Source organism: Macrobrachium nipponense, chromosome 12, assembly GCF_015104395.2.
Source record: "Macrobrachium nipponense isolate FS-2020 chromosome 12, ASM1510439v2, whole genome shotgun sequence".
NCBI lineage: Eukaryota > Metazoa > Arthropoda > Malacostraca > Decapoda > Palaemonidae > Macrobrachium > Macrobrachium nipponense.
In genome coordinates this window covers 8,373,315-8,398,938 of record NC_087205.1, presented here as the reverse complement: position 1 = coordinate 8,398,938, position 25,624 = coordinate 8,373,315, and the positions used below count along the sequence as shown (strand labels likewise).

Genomic DNA, 25,624 nt, shown 5'->3' with positions numbered 1-25,624 from the left:
GGTTTAGATACGTGGATGATATATTCTGTATTTGGCCAGTTCACGAAAACCTCCAGGAATTCCTTAATAATCTCAATAATTTAGTCCCCTTCTATAAAATTTACTGTAGAGGAAGAAAGAAATTGTAATTTGAATTTTCTTGATGTAACTGTCCATAGAAATGATAGAAATTTCACCTTTTCAGTCTTTCGAAAATCAACTAATATTACCTCTTTTGTTCATTACTACTCCAATCACCATCAAAATGTTAAATTCTCTGTTTTTTCAGGGATGTTCCTAAGGGCTTTACGTGTCTGTAGCCCGCAGTTTATTGACGCTGAAATTAAAACTATTTATGATATTGCATTGAAACTTAAATACCCAAGGACTTTTGTAGATGTGGCATGGAAAAGAGCTAGAAAAACATTTTATTCAACTAATGACAAACTTGAATTTAGTAAGCATAACATTCTAAAATTACCTTATGATGAAAGGTTTTTAGATATTCCTAGAATTTTAAAGCTTTTTAACATAAATGTTGTTTTCAGTAATATTAATGTCAAGAGTTTAGTAATCAAAAATTCTCCTAAAGATCTTCCAGGCTGCATATATGAAATTCCTTGCAAAAAGTGTGATAAAATCTATTACGGACAGACTGGCAAATCTCTTTCACAGCGTCTTAAGCAACATCAATATTCTGTGAGAACTGGGCAAATATCGAATGCATTATTTGTACATATGAGAGATTTAGACCATCCTATTAACTGGAGTCAAGCAAGAGCCTTAGTCCCATGTAATGACACAGTTAAAAGGAATATCATTGAATCTTGTTTTATCAAGTCAAATAATAGAAATGTTCTAAATTTAAGTCTTGGTTTATTTAAACTTGATGCTTTCATAATGAAAAAAGTTGTAGATAAATATAAGCAACAAAATTAATATATTCAGTTTTTACATGTTTTGGACTGTAAAGATACTTTGTAATTTCGGTTAGGGTCAGAATCTGTTTAAGTTTGTGACCGTGTGATATCCGATAATCCTGGATTATCCCTTTTAATTTTTATTTTTCCCACCCTTTTGATAATTAACCATCTGGTATTCCTGATCTTGTTTGTACCTGAGGCCTTCCTCTCCGATTGTACTTTAGTAGCTCCTTGACGATGTCTGAATAAAGACGAAAGCGCTTGGATTCCTGTCTATCATTTCCCGTGGTATTCCGTTCTTATATATTATATATATATTATATATATTATATATATTATATCTATATATATATATATATATATATTATATATATAAAGTATATATATACTACTATATATGTGTGTGTGTCTGTATCATTGGATATACAGGAACAAGTTTAGAAATATGAAATATCAGCTTGTATCAATCTCTTACAATGTTAGTTCATTTTATCGCTGAAGACTAACGCTTTTCATTAATTTAAAACTCTTAACTAATATATGCATGTGTGTGTGCATATACAAAAGTAACTTTACGATAATTCAATGGAAAATGACTTTGCGAGGTTGTGTCAAAGCTCGTGAGGAAATCAGGGAGAAGAAGAAACATTACGAGTTCAATAGAAACGATAGACAGGTGAACCATTGAGCAACGAATATTATTAGTATTCAGAGGATAAACCCCAACCCTTATGGAAAGAAACCTCCAGGGGCCATTAATTAACTCGAAGTTCAAGCCTCCAACGAACTTGGTATTCATTTGAAGGTAGGTACAGAAGACAATAGGAAATGAGAAAGAAAAGGTCATTTATCAGAAAGAAAAAAAAAATTTTTTTTGCTGCTATTTGGCGAATCTTGTTTTGGCTGGGAAAGGGGGCCAGAGGTCAGATGTGATGGCGGAAGTTCTCTGTTGAATGACAACTTGTGAAGAATCGACAAACAAGAGACCATCCGTCGATGGTCTAAGTCAGCGCCGTCCAATTCCAATTTCCAGCCCCCTCCCCCCACCTCTCGTGGGTCAAAAGTGGCCCGATAGAGAAAAATAATCAAAACTATATTTCTCCTTTTTTATATCACAAAAAATAAATTTACCGCTTATCCTGAATAAAAGAAATATTCTTTGCAAAATTAATAAGACAAAGAAAAGTTTCATTGGCGCCTGTTATGTTACATCATGATTTGACCTTTGTTTGGATTAAGATTTGGCATCTAAATAAACTCACGTCTGCCTTCGTTGAAATATATTTCTTTGAATTCCTCTGAAATAAGTCCTTGTCACTTTCCTATTCCTAAATTTTGTGTAATATATATATATATATATATATATATATATATATATTATATATATATACATACATTCATACATACATACATACATACATATGCACAGGTGACCGCATGACTTTTTGTTTTTTCAAGCGTGGTCATCAGACTAAACAATTTGAACGGCCCTAGTCTAAGTCATAAATACTAGTGTTAGGAAACAGACACCTACCCCTAAGTATACCACTCTTTCTGAAAGAGGCGAATCTCAATCTCTGGTAGAGGGAGACATCCACACCGGAGAACAATATCGTAGTCAAGGAAGAACAAATGACCTGAAACAAGTTACGTTGATTTTGATCATTGTTATGAATATATGAGACTTTGTTGTTTTAGATTAAGCTGACCTTATGCCAGCGCGGGCTCTTGCTCATAGAGCAGCCGCTAAATATGAGACCTTACGTATTGAATATAGAGTTTGGACCAGAGGCCTAGCACTGGGACCTATGAGGTCTTTCAGCGCTGAAACGGAAACTGACAGTAAAAGGTCTGAAAGGTGTAACAGGAAGAAAACCTCAAAGCAGCTGCATTATGAATCAAGTGTTAGAAGTGGGTGGAGAGTAAGATGGAAGAAAGAGAATATGAAAGGAGGTACAAGAAAAGGAACGAAATGGGCACACTGCAAAGACCCTTAAACCATGCCTACAGTGTACCGCATGAAGTGCGCTGACGGCACTACCACTCTAACGGGGTGTGACCTTACGTACAATAACTAACTTCCGTGAGGCATTCGCTGAAATTTTCATCAGACGTTTCGCAAAAGTAAGCTGTCAGTCAATAGTTCCACAGACTTATTCTGCAGTCTCATCAATTCCAGCTCTACTAATCACAAGTGTTTTCGCTTTACTGGAGTTTAGGCCTCATACCCCCATAGACTTCAGTACAGTGAGTCACTGGCCTGTCTTTGATATCTTTTTTTTTATCGCTCTAATAACCTTTATGTCTGATAAGGTAAAAAAAAAAATCTATCTTTAGCTGCGTATAACGAATGTCACGTTTACAAATCAGCACCAAAGATCAGATAATCGATAGATAACCTTCCGTTATGTGATGTGACAGCGCTGGACTTTCCTAGCTCGGCAGTAGTCAGCCTCCAGTCACCAAGTTTTCGCTTGACCTGCGGCAAAGATAAGCTGATTTTAACACTAACTGCTATCAGTCAAACTCCCCCCTACTAAAGATATGTGCTGTCTCTTAGTCCCTGGGTGTTTTTGATCAAACTGCCAGAGGCTTAAAGGTAAAAAGACAAAGAACGAGAAAGAACAGCGAGGTTCTTATTCAGAGAAACGTGTCATTACGTAGAATCTTAGTTACTTTTGGTTGGAGTCCAGTAGTAACCAGATTGGCAAAAATATTTCAATATTCCTCTCAGTCGGTTAAGGAAACAAGATCTGGATATCAACATATGTTCTGATAACGACACACAGACACTGGGGAACGATATAACAGACAGATATTGAGACAAGTACTAAAATACTTGTTGATAGGCGAAGGTTTTTAGATCTATAGTATCCCAGTTATAGAAATTTCCGTCCATAAGGTATTTTTGGGTGCTGCTAACAACCAAAAGTGGAGAGCAGTATTTAACAACAGAGCAAAGCATGTGAAACAATGGCATTGATATTATTACCTTCGTAGTTGATGGAAATCTTACGAAATATACCTACATTTCTGACAATAGTATCACGTGAGGTGTAGTATCTTTCTCTATGCGTCTTAAATGACACATTGTAGAATATATTGAAGGTCCTGCACCTTAAACTTCTTCAGTTCCCTTTTAGTGTCTTAGTTCTTAGCCGTCCAGCTTCTTGAACTTTTTACCTTGCTCTAATTTGTACTTCTCATTTGGGGGCAAAATGGCCTCAATGGGATGGTCTATATGAATAGGTTCATCTCCTGAATAATAACAATAATACAGGTTTTATTGAAATTAATGGCTATTTAGGCCGCGTTTGTTTTGTATAGAAGTTTTTATATTCTTCTTATTACTTGAGATCCAATGAGTACTGCATTTTGTATAATATATGCAATTTGACAAATACCACGTTTTTTTTTACATGAATCCCCTATTTGAATACAAAAGAAAAGTCAGTAATAAGAAGAGAAATTCTATACAAAATAAACGCCGCTGAAATAGCCATGATTTTCAATAAAGCCTGTATTAATGAAGATCTTCTTCCAGTAAATAATAATAATACTAATAATAAAACCCACTGCTAATAAGACGAGTTTCATAAAGAATTGATTAGCAATTTTTGAACATTATCTGATTAGGGATGGATGGCAAAATCTGGCATAGCGAAAATTAGGCCTAGTTACTCTGTGCAGTTTGGTTTCTCTATTACGATCATTTTTCTCAGCAACTATATTCAAATCATGGCGATTCCCAGCAAAGTTCTAATGAGAACAATATTAGTTTGTTTGTTTGTATGGTGTTTTTACGTTGCATGGAACCAGTGGTTATTCAGCAACGGAACCAACGGCTTTACGTGACTTCCGAACCACGTCGAGAGTGAAGTTCTATCACCAGAAAAAATTCTCATCTCTCACTCCTCAATGAACAATATTAGTGTGGCAGTATTCTACCAGTTTTCTTTGTGGGTTGGGATAAACATTAGCCCCAAAGATGGTTATTGTGGTACAACCACTCTGCATTTCTTCCCGAATGATTCAAGACAGTTTTCATAGAGAATTGAGATGTGGATCACCATGTCAAAATGTTCAGGTGCCAATAGACTCAAAGGCAACGAATGCTCCATCCCTCGACAAAACACCAATTAAGACAGGATTCAGCAAATCAGCATGAATATGAGCAGATTCAGTCTTCATCAAGTAATGCCCTTCTATAGCAGATGAGTTAAGTACATAATTTATAAAAAGCAGAATGTTCAAAGCAATTTATATTGTTAAAAGCACTTGGGAATAAATGGCATTTATTTATTTATTTTGCTTCGCAACACGTTCATCTAATTACTAATTTTATCTGTATAAATAGGTCATAATGTATACACATTATTACAAATTGTAAGAACTGTAAATGTATATTTTGTAGATAAAATGAGACAAAAAATTATTAGTTGGACACGACCTGTAGGATTGACAGATTTCCACAGGTGATTTGCCATGCAGTTTGTATCACCATACACTTGTCTTTGGTACACAAGTTGTGTTTAGTACCTCATTGAAAAGCAGTAAGATATAGTGATCACTGTTGGTTCACTATATATGTTAAGTAACAATTTCATGACACGGAGTTCTTTGCAGACATTTTCCCAGGTTCTCATATGAAGAATGTAGTTTTATTTCCCAAGTAAAAAAAAATGATATTATCGTACACGTGCACATTGTTGTTGCGAACAATAAAGATAACTTCATCAAACACTAGAATGAGGTGTTTTTTTTCATGCTAATTGATATACAAAATTTTCAGTTTTGGTACATTAGCAAGAATAATGTTATGTTGTCTTACGAAAATAAGAGTTTTTTCTTTTTATCATATTCTAACATTGAAACTTGGGCTTCGTCCGGTATAATGTGTTTTTGTTCTCATCAGAGGTCTAACCACTAACATTATCAACTATGCGTTAAAAAAAATGTAAAAAATGCGCCAAAATTTCTTCGGCACAATCGAGTTTTCTGTACAGTATAAATCAAGGCCACCGAATATAGATCTACCTCTCGGTGAAATACGTAGAGAGTTAATCACCCTCTATGGTATAATTCTGTATGAGCCGCGTGCCATGAAATTCAGCCGGCCGTGGTGGCCTGAGTGTTGTGTTGCCAGAAGCACGATCTTGGCCAACTTTAACCATAAATAAAATAAAAACTACTGAGGCCAGGCTAGGGGGCTGTAATTTGATAAGTTTGATGATGGAAGGGTGGATGATCAATATACCCATTTGCATTCCTCTAGCCTCAGTAGTGTTTAAGATCTGAGGGTGGACAGAAAAAGTGCGGACAGAATAAAAAAGCTTTATATTGTTGCTATGTAACGAACTACGGCTACCCCTCGTGAGCCCCAGGTAAGAAGGGGGTCTAGGTTTGAGTAAAAGAAAAAAAAAAGTAGTTTAATTTTCTACATGTTTATTTAAGAAAGGTATTTGAAGGCGGGGTCCACTTTCAAGGCATTTTCCTTGATCCAAGCATCCATCTGAGCATCGAGTTCCGGTGGAAGTTGTCCCTTCGAGGAACCCACTTCGCCCTTGTGGAAGAAGGATCCTTGAAGTCTTCCGGAGGTCATCGTCATTGTAGGATTCTGTCTCATGTTGTCGAAGCTGGTGTGTTTGGCGACCCTGAGGAATTAGATTTAGTTACGGAAAGTTAACGTTGCCACATGGCCCCACACAGTTATACAGAGAAATCGACTGAACTTCTTCGTACTCTTCTGTCTTTCTCCCCTTACTTCTGTAGTAGTATTTTTTCATTAAACCAAGGTGACAACTGGCTGTATTCTGTCCCCGTACCTCTGTAGTATTATTTTAGTCCAACAAAGATAATGACTGGCTCTATTCAGTCCCACTAAAGTGTCACGATACTTCTAGTAAAAAAAACTAGCCGATCTAACTTTCTATGGTCGAGGACACAAATTAGGCTTATCTCCCCAAAAGGACAACAAAAAATCAAACCACTCACTCCTTCAGCTGTTCTTCATTCAAGTTCGTTCCCAAAAACTCGTTCAGCTTCTTGAGTTCAGCCATGATGTCCACTTTCATATCCTCGTAGAACATGATGTGCAAGTTGGGATGGTTCCTCCTTTTCCAGGCCTCACTGACGTGATGCCAGTAATTGCCATAGATCGGATTCCCGGTCATGAAAGTCCAGGCCATATTTGGAAGGCCGATGTCCACGAACTTTTTAAAAAACATGTATCGGGAGAACATGTTGTCCTTTGGATGACGCATTACGCTAACGACCTGAATGTAAGTGCAGGGCAGAATGGAAGAATCGGATTAAGATCATAGAAGTATTAAGCTAGTTACTACAAAATTTTGCAGATTCATTAATATTTTCATATAATAAACTTATGTGGTGCTTTAGTATCCAAGACAACAGGAAAAAATTCGCTAATCATTGTTCTACAGCCTGAGGTTGGAACGTTAGGCCTACCTACAAAGTGTCCCCCTAAAGAAAGGATTTCTTCTCTGTCATTTGAGCAACCCGTTTGAGTCAAGCATGAAAAAAGTCATTATGTTTTACTAACTTTACATTTATCGAGGATATCCGGATTCTGGAGGTCAAAAGGCAGGTGACTCCATATTAGCCGGCGTCCTTTCTCCAGTGCTGCCAATTGCATGATTACTCCGTCTTCCTTTGCACCGGGACATTTGGCTTTCAGTTTTTCTATGTGTCCTTCCATTGGTAACTCTTGCACGAAATCCTGGGAAATTTTAGAAAGCGAACATTATTTCTGAGTTCCAGAATTTGCAAAACATTGTTGCCGTTTTGAGGAATTTCGTCTACCAGAGTGGCTTTCTAGTGACATCTGGCAACCCCCTATGATTATATCATGACCACAGCCATGGCGCTGAGGAATAAAATTCTTCACTTTGTCTTTTTATGTTTATTATGAAAATAAAGTTTTAAAACAAATCCTGTTAATTTATTCAAATGAATTTTATTGAAATCCTTTATTTTTCTTCATCAAAAATACTACATTATGCTAAGCTAGTGACGTGTAATTTAAATTTTTTATGCCACGGAAAATAATTCTACTTTGGAAAGTACGCAGTCTTACCATTAAATTTCCGCATTCTAACCATTAAATCATAACCAAGGTAAAAAACAAAGAAGAACTGCGTTTGGTAACACTGCTAAAAGCCGATGTTGTGAAGAAAAAATGGCACGTTGATGCAAAATAGTAGTTGGTTAGTTTACGAATGTTAGCCATTATAACAGAAGCATAGGCCTATATTTAACGAAGTGTGTGAAATATGTATTGGAGATAACAACACATGTTCATTGAACAACCTTAATCAAAAAGCAACCCTGCGAACTTGTAACATCCAATATAGACAGGAAACGAGAGAGAGGGAGAATAAGTTTGTAAACTCACATTGTCTATGAAAAAATATCTCTGACTAAGATTCTCGGTCAACGCCCTTTGAAGTTCATCTATGTGCGTCATGGCCCAGATGATTTCGGCCACCCAGGTCGTGCCACTTTTGGGGTAAGTGAACAAGCAGACATCATCACCTTTGTATTCGAAGTTATAGATGGCCTTGGCATAACTTTTATACCTGCAATGGAATACAGGTTATATAAGTTTCTTGAAGATTTCACTGATGATGGCACTGTAGAAAATACCTTTTACACATCGTCCTATAGACAAGGTTGCCGTTTTGAGGAATTTCGTCTATTAGTGTGGCTTTCTGGTGACATCTGGCAACCCTCCGTGGCTTTTCCGACCACAGGCCACGGCACAGAAGAAAAAAATTCTTCACTTTGCCTTTTTATGTTTTATTATGAAAATAAGGATATAAAACATATCCTGCTTATTTATACAAATGAATTTTATGGAAATCCTTTATTTTTCTTTGTCAAAAATACTATATATTAAGCTAGTGACATGTAGTTCTCTAACATCACGGAAAATAATTCTACATCGGAAAATACTCATTCTAACCATTAAATCATAAATAACGTAAAAAAATCAGATGAACTGCCTATGGCAACACTGCTAAAAGCCAATGTTGTGAAGAAAAAACGGCATCACTGCCTATAGATGTGTTCGGCAGTCACGACTGTTAACCTGTCGTAAGAGGTAAAAGTACAACTGAAAAGTCTAGAGAGCGCCGCTACCTTTGGTAGTTGCTGTGGTGCATTCAGCTATGGCGAGCCAATGTTGACCAAAAGAGCGGCAGCAGAATAGCAAGCCATAGTACTAGCGCTGACCAAAAACATAGTAACAAGTGGGTGACTAGAAAGAGTATGGGATGAAAATTGTCACGAGGAAGCTGTGGTTCTTCTCTTTTTCACCTGTCTCAACATTTCATTTCCTCTTATTCTCACAGTTTTCTACAGTTACTTTCTTAAAAAAAAAGTAAGCTATGTAATTTCATTACCGTCATTATCATCATTACCATTGTTATAATTATCATTTATAAAATACACACATTATCATGGAGCGATCAGAAGGGACACGATCTTGCTCGGCAAATTACCGCAGAGTACGTAGAATACATATATAAGTGAAAAAAGAAAGAGTAATTGTGATTAAAATATTTGCCTATAATTTCACAAAAGCAATGTACCAAAAAAGAGGGGGTCGGGGTAGCATTTCAAAAGTACGATGGGCCATGCCTCAGAGGCCACGAATCTGTCCAATATTTTGAGAACATCGGTTATTTTCAACTAAGTCATGAGATACTTAGATAAGGGTACCTGAAATTGCCAAGCAGCTGGGCATAACAGCGCAGGTATTGAAAACAAGTAAAACAACTGGAACGAAGCCAGAAACTCACTATTCAACGAATTAAATGGAATCAATTCTCTTAAGAATATTTTCTCGAATAGGGACGAATTACTTATTAAGTTACGCGGTACAGAGTAGTCGCTTGAAAGAGTAATAATTATAGGGAATAAAAACATGAAGACCACCTGTTGGTAGGCCTAGAAAATCTTGGAATAAATGCAGACTCTAGACAGAAGTAAACAAAACTGGGGTAAATTCTTTCTCTGACTTCCTATACGTTCATAAAGAATTGTGTTCAACTTGGCATCGCTTACTTGATCGGTAATATCGTATCGCCTGGCTTAACGAGAACCGTTTTTCCTACGCGTGGGTTCACCTCTGCCTTCTCTTCGAAGGTGACGGGTATTTCCTTCTCCATGGTGTTCCTCACTGGCTCTCCGATGGAGAAGTGGTGTGATGATTACCAAACTGAGTTAGCTTCCCTCACCTCTTGTATGATAATGGGACTGGCGTCTCTCTCTCTCTTTCTCTCTCTCTCTCTCTCTCTCTCAGCACACAGCTAGATTTATGACTTGTGATCAGTATCTAGCAAATGGGAAAGATAGCAAAGATACTATTGTTATGAAATGGACCCGTTTGAACTGGTTAATTATTGGTTGGCTGAAAGTACTGACACATACACACACATATTATACGTGTTTGGCTCCGGGGAAAAGAAAAAAAATCGTAGTTAATCCCACATTAAACCTTTATCAGCTAAATCAGAGATGAAACCTCTAAGAAGAAACCTTCCACAACAATGCGCATTTTTACATATGCCTACATCAACATCAGAGGTTTATTGACAGCTTATCAAATTATCCTTTTCTGAAGTTAAATTGAATTATTCTTGTAATTTTGCTTTACAATAATAAAAATCAAACTCCGGGGCAGCAAAGCTTTCAATGTTCAGACATCGGCCTAATATAACTTCAGAGTTATTGAAACAAATACTCCCAGGTTTCTTTTGCTATCTTGTAGGCACTTGAACTCACGCGAAAATAAACACACACATACACACAAACGGTAGGCGGGGGGGGGGGGTTGTTTTGAGGAAGGGGGGAAGGGTTCAACCTTCTCGCTTTACTCAAGTTCGCTATAACTACAACAAAAGACTCTGTTGATAATCAGCTTCCTCCAGCTATGCTTATCTTGAACGGGTCATTTTCGTAAATAATTTGGTCTTGGCGTACATGTTTTTCGGTCTCCATCCTCTCTGTTTATCCTGGCTTGTGATCTGACGCTAAGTTGGGCTGGTTTGCTAACCGCCACACAAAACCAACCCTTCCCCCCCCCCCCCCCCCCCACACAAAAAAAAAAAAAAAAAAAAAAAAAAATCCTCCATCCCACCCTCAGTGAACTCCATAACTTACCGTTTGAAAACATTTTTCCTTGGCCATGCCAGAAAGATTTGATTGCTTATTATTTATCTATCTGTTTATAACATTGACTATTTCACTTGATTTTTCGTTCATCTGTCTTTAAAAAAAAATTTTTCCCATTAAAGGCACAATACATGTTGATCACTTTGCTTTAGGGATATTGGTAAAAGTCATACAACGAGCTCTTTTGTCTCCAGCAGTAGAATTATGTAGTGCCCGGTTGCCAGACTTTTGCTGAGAACTGAAAGGTTAATAGTTTCTGAAACCACTCTTCCCGACCTTGAGACTTTCTATACTCAATGAAGTTGAAAAGACATTCATTTGGTATTTCCACGTCTTCTTCCATCTGTCTCTATTCACTGACGTGGTACTAGTTGGAGAATTTATATCGTTCTTTAAAGAAAGCCAAGAAAACTGCAAGTTGAATAAATAGGAAGCCTTTTCTTCTCATCTTAATCAGTATCTGAGTCACCGGATACGACAATACTCACTCTTTCGCTGTTAATTTTTGTTTGTCTAACCTGACGTCATACCCTCAAGGTCACCAACGTTGCATGAGGATGCAGCTGCGGTTGTTATTAACCAGGGATTACACTTGGCAACAGGAACCGTACGTGTACGTGCGTGAGTGTACGTATGCAGCGTATTCACTTGTTAGTCTAGAGCGGTTACCCGTCACATGATTCATTGCTTACGTTATCAGTTTACCAAGAGCTCCTTCAAGGGTGACTTACTTTAATCGTACGCGACTTCAAGGATTGGTTCGGTCAATCGTGATGCAATTTCCGCCCCTTTGTGGCCGTCACAAGGGTTAAGATTGCGTCGCCGTTCACAGAAATTTAGACCGTGTCTTCCTTTTCATTAATGCAGTGGCAACGATGTGAAGACCTCTTTAGCGAAATTATGACGTAGACGAAGCCACTTTACCCTTTATGAATTTCATCACGCTATGCCTGAATTTTTTACCGGCATATTTTTATTGTGCAGCAGAAATTGAAAGGTCACATATTAATCAAGGGATGTCAAGATTGTCAGTATCACTGATACTTACATTTCTAGTATCATATTTCCTTTTTCAGCATACCTGTCGAAAGGACAATTATTGTTCAGTGTAAGATAAAGACCCTGATTTCTTCATTGTTAATGAAAAGATTTATGTAAACTTTCAGTTTGCTAATTAGAAATAAATTAAAATTTTAAATGCGCTGAGCAAAATAAGCTTGTTTTTTGTAATGCTACTACTATCAAAATGTCAGTTTGAAAGTAATAAACATGCAAGACAAGTCTAAATTGTTTCCTTTGTTACAATAATCCATACGTTTCTGTAGTATGCATTATTTACAAAGTCATATGCAAATTCATCTGTCAAGAATGTGTTCATTTTACAATATCTTGAGAATTTTTGGAATTCGTTCATTATTTGTCTCTCCGATTACCAATACTTTTGGAAACTTTGCCAGACCGTTAAGGAAGATATGTTGAGGTGTAAGCAACATACATTGCTCATTTGATGATTATTTAATTCTGTGGTTTCAAATACATTTAAGCCTAACCTTTTGGAAAAAGACTATCTAATCAATAGACTCATATGAGAAATATACCAGATAATTTTATATCTCATGGAGACTTACTAAGTTCTGAGAAGACTGAGAGAAACATCACCAGAGATTGGAAGTGGAATTTAAAATATAGGCCAAAGGCCAAGCGCTTGGACCTATGAGGCCATTCAGAGCTGTAAGGGGAATTAGGAGTAACAAGATTTTCAAGGTGTAAAAGAAGGATGATTTCGCAATTCCAGAAAGAGAATATGAATGGAAGTACAGTAGAAGGGAGGAAGCGATGCTTCAAAGGACTTTTGAGTACTTATCACAGTGTAGTACTAAAAGCACTGTGTCCCCTTTTATATATCTCACGCATACGCCAATGTCTGTGGGTGTTTTATTTATTAATTAATTAATTTATTTATTTTCATAAACACCAGTGGTCACAGAAGCGTTAATCTCGAATTCTAGATCTTGGGCGCCTAGATATCTTTAAAAAATGTCTTTTCGTCGATTTTCTGATGTTCATCTTTTTTTTTTTTTTTTTTAATTTTTTTTTTCCATCTTATTAGGGATACGGAAGAAAAGTTTATTATCTTTATTGATATATTTCTCCGGTAGCTATAACTATGTCTTAACTACTTCTTGCCCATTTTGTCCGAATGTCTACAAAATGTATATGTATCTTCCCAACCTGGTTGTAGGTTTGGTTATAATGACAACATAACAACAATGCATAGAGTAAGAGAAACAACACTTGTTATTCTCAGGATCGCGAACCTTTCAAAATATTAATGAATAAATAGTAAAACAGTATAGAACAGATTTTCCATTGTTTACTATATATTTCAGCCTAAAATCTATGCTCACAGTATACTACTACACGCATTAAAAAACCATTTATCATCGAAATGAGAAATATTTGCATAGAAGCGACTGCATTATCAATCCCTTTACTGATAATGTATTTGGAGATTATTTTTACGAATGTTGCGGTGTGCTAGTCCTGTTATGAACATTGTATTCTGATTTAGAATGATCCGTTTAAAGAGAGAGAGAGAGAGAGAGTCATATCTGCCTCTGCAATAAAGTCTGCACGGTACTTTTTTCTGTAATGTCTAAGAATGCAACATAAAGCTATGGACTAGCGTATGTATTATGGATCTACTATAATTTCTAACAATAACTGGGATATGATGATGGTTTTTACAAGGAAATTTGAATTACTGAGAATTTTTATAGAATATAGATTACACGCAATTTCATTTTGTAACAAAGGTATATTTAGCATTGTACTTTAATTTTTTCTTCTTATTCTTCTGTAATTATGATACGATAAGTACTATGTAAATAATGTAGAGAATTTTGTTTTATTTTCATAATAAAAGATACAGAAAAAAGCTATGCAGTTGCTACCGCGGATGCCTGGCCCGCTTCGTTATCCGCTTTGGCCGTTGCAACGTAACCAAACCCGACATCAACATCCCCCCCCCCCCCCCCAAACCCCCCCCCCCCCCAAACCCTCCCTACCCAACAACCTTACCCTACGCCTAAGGGTTGAACCATGACTCGTCTCCATTCCTTCCCGTTCTGTTTGGGACTCGTGTAAATCACGTATACGTCCCAGTAACAGAATGTGATGTGTATATATATACGAGGCGAACAAAATCGTAGTCCTCAGTCTCACTTATCGTGGTCCTGCAACGGGCACAACGGCCAACAAATAGATAACTCCAACCGCCTTCGAAGACGAATACCAGTGAAGGGACAGTTTTAAAAGTAAGTAAAGTTTTTGTCGTACGAACCAATGGTTATTCAGTCGCTCTTGCTTTCACACGAGAGCAGATTTGTTTCTTTGATAGACTAGACCGACCGGCATCTCTCCTCATCCAAGGCCAGCACTTAATTTAGACAAGGCATAATTCATAAACCAAATGCGTTCACGTTCAGTCATTTTAATGTTATCTTCCATAGACAGGGTTTTTTCCGTAAAGATTGCTATAGCATGATAGCCTACTTGCCATAGGCCTAGCCTTGTTTTACCATTTATTTTATAGGCTTAGGCATAGGAGAATTTCTCTCATTGAATATATAGCGTTCCATAACGATGCCGTGTGAAGTTGATAATACTAAGTTTTTGTAGGTGTTAATGTGCTCTTGCTGTTAATGAAAGGAAAATAGCGATTAGCTTTTCTTCTTCTCCAATATTCCTGACCAAATATATAGTTTATTTGCTTTCACATGACGGATTGTATGAATGCAGGTGTCTCCGATACCTATTTCTATGTGACAGCGCGTCAATCTCTAAAATACATAATTCATAATATTGAGTAGTTCCTTTTATTTATTTAATGTTGGGGTGACGAGGGAAGAAATGTGGCAAATATCATTTTCTGTAACTTTCTCACTTCCGGCCTCCTGCACTAAGTTCACGATTGACTCGGTATTCTAGACTAATGATAACATTTTAATCGTAATGAAGTTCAACCAGAGAATGCTTGTGGAAGTTACCACGGCGTAATGAGTGCAATTGTTTTTTTTTATATAAACCCTTTTTTTAATTAAATGCATATGAAACCTGGTCAGGCTGGAAATTTATAACAAGTTTTGCTTTCATGCTTCTTAGGACTAGACGTAACCCGAGTGTGAAACCCCTCGACATGGCGTCGGCAACATCTCTTGTTCTGGGGGTTATGCACATTCTGTTCCTCATAGGTAAGTCACTGCTTTGAGACAATATGTTCTTTATAGTAAGTATCCTAGACAATATTAACTTTTAATAGAATCTTGAGACAATTTGAAATTCCAGATTTTCAAGTATGTTAAGGTTTCGTCGCCGTCTTCGATGCTTCCTTTGCAAAATCAAGAAATTCAGCAAAATTTTGTTGCCCTTCAATAAAGTCTCTATATAATACCTGTTAGTAATGCATATTTGGAAAAAAAGATCAATTGTACCTATCTAATTCAAGAGTTTGAAAGCGAGACATTGCTGGTGCCAGTTAGTTATTCTTTCCTACATTTACGGAATCCGCTCCATACTCATGGACTATGGAAATGATGTCTAAATATGTCAACCAAGTTTTTCTGCTCCAGACCTATCCAGGCACTTCTACTAATTCATTAAAAATGACAAATAAATCCTATTGTGTCATATGAACTAGTTAACGGCTGAGATTTCAGCAGTTCGCTACTGGGAACACTTGTTAGAGGAAACCGCTTTTCTGAACTTCCTTGTGCTGGGAACAATTTTGACAAGTACCAGATCAAAAGTAGCATTGCCAAGCTCCATTTGAATTTCTACACCGGTCATATCAGTGTTTGTCCTCATTTTACTGCAGGGCGAACGGAAGGCGCATCTTGTTCTTCAAACCAGATAAGCTGCAGAACTGGGAACCAGTGTGTGAGTCTAGGAGACGTCTGCAGAGGTGGCAGCCACCAGTGTGCAGATGGATCAGATGAGGATCCTCAGATATGCTCGGTAGATTGAGTGGCATTTTTCAATTATTTCTCAGTTTTATTCTCTTTGAATCCTCTATTATGTTCAAAGTAATGTTTGTTTGTTTTTGTTTTGTTTTTATTTTGTGCCATAATATCCACTTTTTCTGACTACAGTGTCAACTCACTAAATACCCTACCGCTATAGTGTAGTATAAAAATACATGATCCGTTTACTTGGGGCTGAGGCTTAGAAGTACTATGTGCGCATTTATATCTGAACTTGCATTATGTCGAATGTCCTTGTGTTTTAGCAGTTCCTCTCTTTGGTCAAGAATGTCAAACGAAAAACAGGTGGTAATAACTGCTCATTTCATTCTTTTCCAGTTTTGGAAACCTGACTCGCGATGTGGCCGTGGTCAGTTCTATTGCTCAGGATTATATGGGTGTACCAGTCTCGCAACTGCGTGTTCCAATAGTTGTGGGATAAACACAAGAATCTGCGAGGTAAGAATAATAAAGACTGGCCCACTGAGTAAGCTATACTACTTTACTATTGGGTTTCAGGCATTGAATACAGTTGTGACATAGAAAAAATCAGAGAAGTGTGAATGGTGGGAAGTTAATATTTGATAGCAAGCATTTTGCAGAGCTCCAGATATGAAATGATTATCGTAACTGATTTGGCAATATTAAACAATCTTATACATTTACAAGATCATCATAATCGACTGGCCAAATCCATTCAAATGTTTAATTGATATTGAAATTTGCCAAGCAAAAAACACGTAGACGTAAAACACATTTTGTATAGGTGTCTCCAAATTGAGAAACAGTACATCTGGATAAAAGTACTAGTATATCGTAGTACGTAAAAATTAACTTTCGAGTGCACTTTACTGATTCCCACACACACGCAGTAGTCTAAAACGTTTGTACGTGTATGTACATACGCGTGTTCTGAAACGTATGAGAATGTAAGTACGAGGGCGTTGTTCATACTGTATAAATATACTGAAATAGTTGAATAAGACACTTTCAGTCCCAAATTCACGAGAGAAATTTGCCGACAACTATTATAAGGTAACTGAAATTCTACATGTTTTCCCATTGCAGTTGATTGCGAGCAAAATTCTTAAACTAAAGAAAGAAGAGGAAGACCGGGAAGAGACAGGACTGAGTCTCAGTGAGTACAAACCCCAGAGGTTTCTTCGAGTCACTCGATCTACGTACATGTTGATTTGCCTCACTTCTCGAGTAGTGTATGCGACTTGAAATATGTATCAAGATTGGACATCATGAATCTAAGGTCTAAGAATGTATTAACTTAGACAACAGCCGAATTTGTGACGTATTCCAGAAACATGTGGTTTAATTTGGCCGTTTGTTTGTTCCCTGCACAGCCGAGGAGTTAGTGAGTCTAATGCAGCAGGCAGTCAACGCCACCTCCAACGTTTCAGTATCCTGTCCCATGTTTTACAGTCGCATAGGGGACGCCTGTCTGTCCTTCTTCGCCCCGGCAAAGGTAGGAAGTTTGGTCACGAGAACCTCTTTCTCTGTTTAGAACCTAGAAATTCTCCACCTTTTTTTAGAATCTTGGTCTTCTATTTTCTTTTCGATCTGTGGCCTAATTCTGTCTTTGTTTCGATTCTAAAATATTTCTTCGTTGAGAACCTAATTGACTTCTTTCCCAGTTTAGAAGAAAAATTAATTCTTCGTTTTAAACCAAATCATTTCACTATTTGGAGCCTAATTTCTTTTAATATGTAGATTTTAATAATTTGGTTTGAATCTAATTCTTACTTTATTTTTTTTAAAGAACATAATTATTCCGTCACATAGAATAAGTTCTAGCAGTGCTCAAAACACATTTCTTATTGTTTTTAAATGAGAATCTAATGTGATCATGATAATGTCTACGAAAGAAAATCAGTCGCTAACGAGTGTGGAAAATAGTCTATGTAATATATTAATCTTTTATTAGAAAAATAATTGAGGAAAAAAAAGATATGAAGCTAACTTTTGTGTTAGTTATATTTTTGAAAATGTACTAGAATGAAAAAGAACTTGAGTTATTTAAAAATTTCTTCACAAACGCTCACCTCTTATGGAAACTTTACCTCGTCAATGGATTTGCTGAGTGTCCTCCACATTTATTAATCCAGTCTTCTGCGATATCTGTTATCTTTTGCTTTTGTCCTTACCTGTATTTCCTAATCAAGCGACCTTTTTTAAACTCATTGCTTCTCTATTCTATGCTTTACATGTTGTTTACATTCATTTTATATCATTTTTATATTGTTTACACATTGTTTATACATATGTTAATGATCTTTATATTTCATACATTAAAATATTTTCAGTTTGGGCACGTATTAATATCTATTTTATATGATTTTTATATTGTTTGCTTTATGTTTTATATCCCTTTTGTATATTTTTATTTTGTTAGCACTGCTTATAGCTATTTTACATGGTTTTTGTATTTGTTTACTTATTACTTGTGTCCATTCCATATGATTTTTATATTTTGTTTACATATTATTTATGCCTATTCTGTATGATGTTTACATATTGTTTATACATATGTTAATGATCTTTATATTTCATACATTAAAATATTTTCAGTTTGGGTACGTATTAATAATATCTATTTTATATGATTTTTATATTGTTTGCTTATCGTTTATATCCATTTTGTATATTTTTATTTTGTTAGCACTGCTTATAGCTATTTTACATGGTTTTTGTATTTGTTTACTTATTACTTGTGTCCATTCCATATGATTTTTATATTTTGTTTACATATTACTTATGCCTATTCTGTATGATGTTTATATTTTGATTACATATGCTTATGTCTTATTTTTCGCTATTTTCATATTGTGTTTGCGTACTTATTTCTAATTCATTTGATTTTTGTATTTCTTATACATATTTATATCTATTTTATAAAATTTTTATATTGTTTACACATTACTCATATATCTATTCTACACGAGTTTTATCTTGTTTACTTATAAATTATATCAAATTATATATGATTTTTATATTCTGTTTACATATTAATTACACCTCATTTTATATGAGTTTTATATTTTGTTTACATATAACTAACGGTGTACATATTTATATCTTTTATATTATTTTTATATTTTGTTTACATATTACTTACAGCTATTCTAAACGATTTTTATATTTTGTTTATGTATAAATTATATCGAATTTTACGTGATTTTTATATTCTGTTTAAATATTTATTACACTTCATTTTGTATGATTTTTTTTTTTACATATAGCTAACGGTATTATTAATTTCCATTCAGGTTCCATGGCCAGAGGCAAGACAGTTTTGCCTGTCAATCGGTGGCGACCTCATAGCCATCAAGGGCATTGTCGATCATGAAAAACTCTTGGGGTATATGCAGAGGGCTCGTGAGTACCATAGGACTCAGTAGAGGCTCTCTCTCTCTCTCTCTCTCTCTCTCTCTCTCTCTCTCTCTCTCTCTCTCTCTCTACATACAGTGGAGGCCCCCGTATTCGCGTTCTCCGGACTCGCGCATTAGCAGATTCCTCTCTCTGGAACATATCCACCCATTATTCGCGGGAAATTCTATTATTCGCGGTCTTTTTCTATAAGAAGTATCCACACAGTCCTCGTTTTTTTTTTTTTTTTTATCAATTTCATCATGAAATGCACTTTTTGTGATAAAACTTAAAAAAAAAACAAGTATATACAATTTTAGTGGGTTTTCCTTGGGGTTCCAACCATTCACGGGCAGGCAGTGAGTTTGGTATGCATCGCCCGCGAATAAGGGGGTGACCACCGTTTATGTAAATATATAGATGTATTATTTATTTACATATATAAATATGACCTTGCCGTGAAAAATAGAGTACTCAAGTTGCTAACTCGCTGGAGACTTGCATCCTAAATGGAGAAAAGGTGTACAAGAGAGGAAGTGTACTCTGGCTTATGAAGAGGACGAATATGAGAATGGATATTTTCCTATATCCTAAAAGGTCAAACTTTAATGCACTTATTCACTTGAATTCGTTTTATGTGCATAATATTTAGTCTACTTATATATCTATCTTTTTGCGTGGTGCATAGTATGAGATACAGGTATAGATAATTACATTAATTCCATTTCAGAACTAACCACTGATTTCTGGATCGGTGGTCGGTTTGACGTTGATACAAATTCGTGGTCTTGGGTGCTCGACGACACTCCCTTGCCCCTTGGGGCGCCCTTCTGGGCTACGAGGTAGGACTGGGTCTTATTCAGTTGACGCATGCGCACCTCAACAACAAACAAATCAAGTGATGTCAATATAACGATAAATTAAAGATGAATTTCTCGTGACATTTTCTTTTATGTTTTCTACCTCCTCGTTCAGGTGCATTTTCCTTTAGCGTTTATTTCTCCTCCTTCAGGTGCATTTTCCTTTAGCTTTTATTTCTCCTCCTTCAGGTACATTTTCTTTTAGCTTTTATTTCTCCTCCTTCAGGTACATTTTCTTTTAGCTTTTATTTCTCCTCCATCAGGTACATTTTCTTTTAGCTTTTATTTCTCCTCCTTCAGGTACATTTTCTTTTAGCTTTTATTTATCCTCCTTCAGGTACATTTTCTTTTAGCTTTTATTTATCCTCCTTCAGGTACATTTTCTTTTAGCTTTTATTTATCTCTTCAGGTCATTTTCTTTTAGTTTTATTTATCCTCCTTTCAGCACTTTTTTTTAGTTTTATTTCTCCTTCAGGTACATTTTCTTTTAGCTTTTATTTCTCCTCCTTCAGGTACATTTTCTTTTAGCTTTTATTTCTCCTCCTTCAGGTACATTTTCTTTTAGCTTTCATTTCTCCTCCTTCAGGTACATTTTCTTTAAGCTTTTATTTATCCTCCTTCAGGTACATTTTCCCTTGGCTTTTCTTCTTCCTCTTCCTTCAGGTGCATTTCCCCTCAGCTTTTGTTTCTCCTCCTTCAGGTATAGTTCCTCCTGCGTCCCTCGCTCCCCTCCTCACACGGATCCTTTCAATCCTGCACCGACAGCCCTACCAAAGGCCCCTTGCTTCAATTACGTCCAGGCACCTGCGCAGCGGTCAGCAGGATGGTAAGTACGACATCTACCGGGTTTTGTAGTGGGTAATTTACCAAACCTGCGTATTACTCTCTTACTGGCGAAAGCTTTTTTTTTTTCTTCTTCTTCTTCTTCTTCAATTTCATACTTTTTTGTATTTTATTTTTTTATTTCATTTATTTATCTTTTTTTTTTTTACACATTTTCCGACCTGGAATGTTTAAGTTTTCATACCTGGAATTTTCACCTGTTCAGACCTGGAGTTTTTTTTTAACCTTTTCAGACTTGGAATTTCCACCTGTTCAGGCCTAGAATTTTTTTTTTTTTTTTTTTTTTTTTTTTTACCATTCAGACTTGGAATTTTCACCCACTGAGACCTGGAATTTTGTGCCTTTTTAGACCTAGAATTTGTACCTTTAGAGATGTGAAAATTTCACCCGTCCAGACCTGGAATTTTTGTACCTTTTTTATATATATTTTTTTTAATCTTACCTTTTCAGACCCAGAAATTTTTACCTTTTAAAACCTGGAATTGTGGGGTGTCTAGGTTTACCGATATGTTCGGTCAAACTGGACGAAATGTAAGGCATGTTAGGTTAAGTTTGTTTATTGGTAGTTATCTTCCTTGCTTGTAAAGAAGCAGATGTTAAACTTTAATATGTTCAAGTTATTCCCGACATCACACTCTTCTACTTTGGTACGCCAGATATAAGAAAAAATAACCAATATTCTACATAACTATTGAGAGCACTTCACGTGCATACGTTCAGATGGCCTTTGTTTTACAGGTGTGCAGCCATGACTTACGAACATTATTACTACTTCACTGACGAAGAGTGCCAAGAAAACAGGAGCCCTCTCTGCCTCTTCCAAGGTAGGCCGCGTCAGAAGCAAGTTGACACCACTGTCAACTGACTAAGAATCTCCAGCAGGCGGAGGGAAGGTCGTCGACACGAACCAAAGACCAGCAGGAGGAGGGAAGGTCGTCGACACGTCGCCAATCCTACTAACAGAGGCCTCCGTTATCGTTCTTGTCTCGTTTCAGTGGTTTTCTCTCTCGCTCTCTCCACCTTCTTTTGTTTGCTCGGATCTTTGTAGTTCTGAGGGATCGAAACAGGTGGCCACTGACTGAAGTTTCACTTGAGAGATGATGGTATGACTGAACTTGAGAAATGTTGACGTAATTTAACATTTCACTTGAGAAATGTTGACGTAATTTAACATTTCACTTGAGAAATGTTGACCTTATTTAACATTTCACTTGTGAAATGTTGACGTGATTTAACATTTCACTTGAGAAATGTTGACGTAATTAAACATTTCACTTGTGAAATGTTGACGTAATTTAACATTTCGCTTGAGAAATGTCGACGTAATTGAACATTTCACTTGAGAAATGTTGACGTACTTTAACATTTCACTTGAGGAATGTTGACCTTATTTAACATTTCACTTTGAAATGTTGACGTAATTGAACATTTCACTTGAGAAATGTTGACGTACTTTAACATTTCACTTGAGAAATGTTGACGTACTTTAACATTTCACTTGAGAAATGTTGACGTAATTGAACATTTCACTTGAGAAATGTTGACGTACTTTAACATTTCACTTGAGAAATGTTGACGTACTTTAACATTTCACTTGAGAAATGTTGACGTACTTTAACATTTCACTTGAGAAATGTTGACGTACTTTAACATTTCACTTGAGAAATGTTGACGTAATTGAACATTTCACTTGAGAAATGTTGACATACTTTAACATTTCACTTGAGAAATGTTGACGTACTTTAACATTTCACTTGAGAAATGTTGACGTACTTTAACATTTCACTTGAAAAATGTTGACGTAATTGAACATTTCACTTGAGAAATGTTGACTCAATTGAACATTTCACTTGAGAAATGTTGACTCAATTGAACATTTCACTTGAGAAATGTTGACGTAATTGAACATTTCACTTGAGAAATGTCGATGTAATTGAACATTTCACTTGAGAAATGTCGACGTAATTGAACATTTCACTCGTTAAATGTCGACGTAATTGAACATTTCACTCGTTAAATGTCGACGTAATTGAACATTTCACTTGTGAAATGTTGACGTAATTGAACATTTCACTTGAGAAATGTTGACGTAATTGAACATTTCACTTGTGAAATGTTGACGTAATTGAACATTTCACTTGAGAAATGTTGACGTAATTGAACATTTCACTTGAGAAACGTCGACGTAATTTAACATTTCACTTGAGAAATGTTGACTTAATTTAACATTTCACTTGTGAAATGTTGACTTAATTGAACACTTTACTTGAGAAATGTCGACACGACTGAAAACTTCACTTGAGAGGTGTCGACATGACAGGATTTCAATTGTGAAATGTCGACGTGATTGAACATCTCATTTGACTGAAAACTTCACTTGAGAAATGTCGACTTGACTGGAAGTTTTACTTTAAAAATGTCGACGTAATTAAACATTTCACTTGAGAAATGCCGAAAAGTGGGACAATTGTCGACGTGACTGAAAATCTCTTGAGGGAATGTCGACGAGTTGGAAACAGTCTTAATGAAACTCTCTCTCTCTCTCTCTCTCTCTCTCTCTCTCTCTCTCTCTCTCTCTCTCTCTCTCTCTCTCTCTCTCTCATATATATATATAATAATGAGAAGTATAGTTTGTGCCAAAGAGTATAATCAAGGATTGAAGATAATTATACACATTTCTTGTAAAATATTACACTCCATTATTATTTCGGAGAAAGCCTAAAAAGCAAAAAACTTATTGTTAGATTATAGTGTTAACTAATGACATTCTTGTTATCTTGTTCCAGCCCCAACAGGGTAAACTTTTTAACAAAATAAAATTATTAAAAAATATATATTGTTTCAATCACATATTGTCATTTGTTTGATGAATAAGATAAGAGCTTGAATTCGAAATTTCCTCTGCTTTATAAATTGATTTTTGAAAAAGTGAATAGCATAATGATGGAAAAGCCTTTCCTGATGCTTGTTATCGTACCAGTTAAAATTCTATGACTTTGAACTGATCCTAGTAATTATGATTAAACTTTTCTGGCACTTTTGTCGACTGGTTACCCTACACAAAGATGAAAACATAGCTATTGAAATTCCGGCAAAAATTTGAAACCGATTATATCTATGACAGTCTACAAGTATTCAGGTATTTATTTTCTACTGGTTACCCAATGGGAAGTTAAAAAAATATCCAAGTTAATCTTACGTTAAGGCTTTCAACCGATTCTAGAAACTACGACAAACCTTTTCCAGCAATGATTTTCGAATCGTTACTCCATATACAATCAACAACTTTCCAGTCCCTTTCTACTGAGACTATACCGATGCTAATGTCAAAAGCGAGCCTTTTCTGGTATTAATTTTCGACTGGTTAGTCCATACTGTCGACATCTTTCTAGTTAAATTTCTGTTAAAAACTTTCGACCGATTTTAGTACTACGACAGGCTTCTCTTGACCTGCCACGAGTTCGATTCTCGGCCATTCCACTGAGGTGTAAGATATGTGTATTTCTGGTGATAGAAGTTCAATCTCGACGTGGTTCGGAAGTCACGTAAAGCCGTTGGTCCCGTTGCTGAATAACCACTGGTTCCATGCAACGTAAAAACACCATACAAACAAAAGACAGTCTTCTTCTGGTGCTTGCTAACGACTGTTACCCGATACAGTCGATAACTTTTCAGTTCGAACTCTACTAAGACTTTCAACCGATTCTAGTAACTATGACAAGCTTGTTCTGATACTTATTCTGGACTGGTTACCCCAAGGTCTTGCGTTCCTATAGACTTTGGATTACCCAATAGAGTCGATAACTTTTCAGTTCGAATCCTACTCAGACTTTCAATCGATCGTAGCACCAAGACCTGATGATTATCCCCTTTCAAGGACTATCAAGAAAACATTAAATTATCCTCATTACGAATGTATGTCTCCTAGTTAGGATTATCACCAAGATAATTGTAATTCCACAGAGAATGGAGCCCCGTTCGATCATTTATTCTAAGAAGACACTAATGCTACGAAGTCTGAATAACTTGGTGTCTCGTTGAGATGTGTATAAAAATGAAGGGATACGGTGCGTACATTTGGTGCTTAACTACTTTTATGCTATTGCCAAGCTACACTCCATTCGCAGATACTCTTATCTTGTACTTCTCAAGGCTCACTGTGGGCAAGACTAAAGACTACCATACCACAAGAGAGTGACTGATGAAATGGAATAGAATCAAAATTTAAACCAAAGTTCAAGCACTGGGACCTATGCGGTCATTCAGCTTGGAAGGGGAAGGAGTGTGTGGAAAGTAAGAAGGACGACAGAGAATATGATGGAGGTTACATTAAAAGAATATGGGTTGTAGGAACGCTGTGAGAAACCTCAAGTAATGCCTACAGTGCACCGCGTCAGTTATGGTGTCGGTACTAACCCTCTGA

The 25,624-nt window shown here is 36.2% G+C and overlaps 2 protein-coding genes across 2 annotated transcripts; one reads left to right on the top strand and one right to left on the bottom strand.

The window, feature by feature from the left end:
* Positions 1 to 6,295: 6,295 nt before the first annotated feature.
* Positions 6,296 to 10,216, bottom strand: LOC135224931 (luciferin sulfotransferase-like). Its single transcript, XM_064264253.1, has 5 exons — positions 9,990 to 10,216; positions 8,317 to 8,500; positions 7,465 to 7,641; positions 6,897 to 7,177; positions 6,296 to 6,556 (listed from the first exon to the last, which is right to left on the bottom strand). The coding sequence occupies exons 1-5, from the start codon at positions 10,091 to 10,093 to the stop codon at positions 6,352 to 6,354; spliced, it is 951 nt and encodes a 316-aa protein (XP_064120323.1). The 5' UTR covers positions 10,094 to 10,216; the 3' UTR covers positions 6,296 to 6,351.
* A 4,041-nt stretch (positions 10,217 to 14,257) lies between these two features.
* On the top strand, positions 14,258 to 22,368 carry LOC135224333 (uncharacterized). Its single transcript, XM_064263236.1, has 10 exons — positions 14,258 to 14,416; positions 15,264 to 15,352; positions 15,976 to 16,115; positions 16,460 to 16,579; positions 17,189 to 17,258; positions 17,476 to 17,597; positions 19,399 to 19,507; positions 20,229 to 20,340; positions 21,059 to 21,184; positions 21,940 to 22,368. Exons 2-10 carry the CDS (start codon positions 15,298 to 15,300, stop codon positions 22,064 to 22,066), a joined length of 981 nt encoding a protein of 326 aa, XP_064119306.1. The 5' UTR covers positions 14,258 to 14,416; positions 15,264 to 15,297; the 3' UTR covers positions 22,067 to 22,368.
* The last annotated feature ends 3,256 nt before the right edge of the window (positions 22,369 to 25,624 follow it).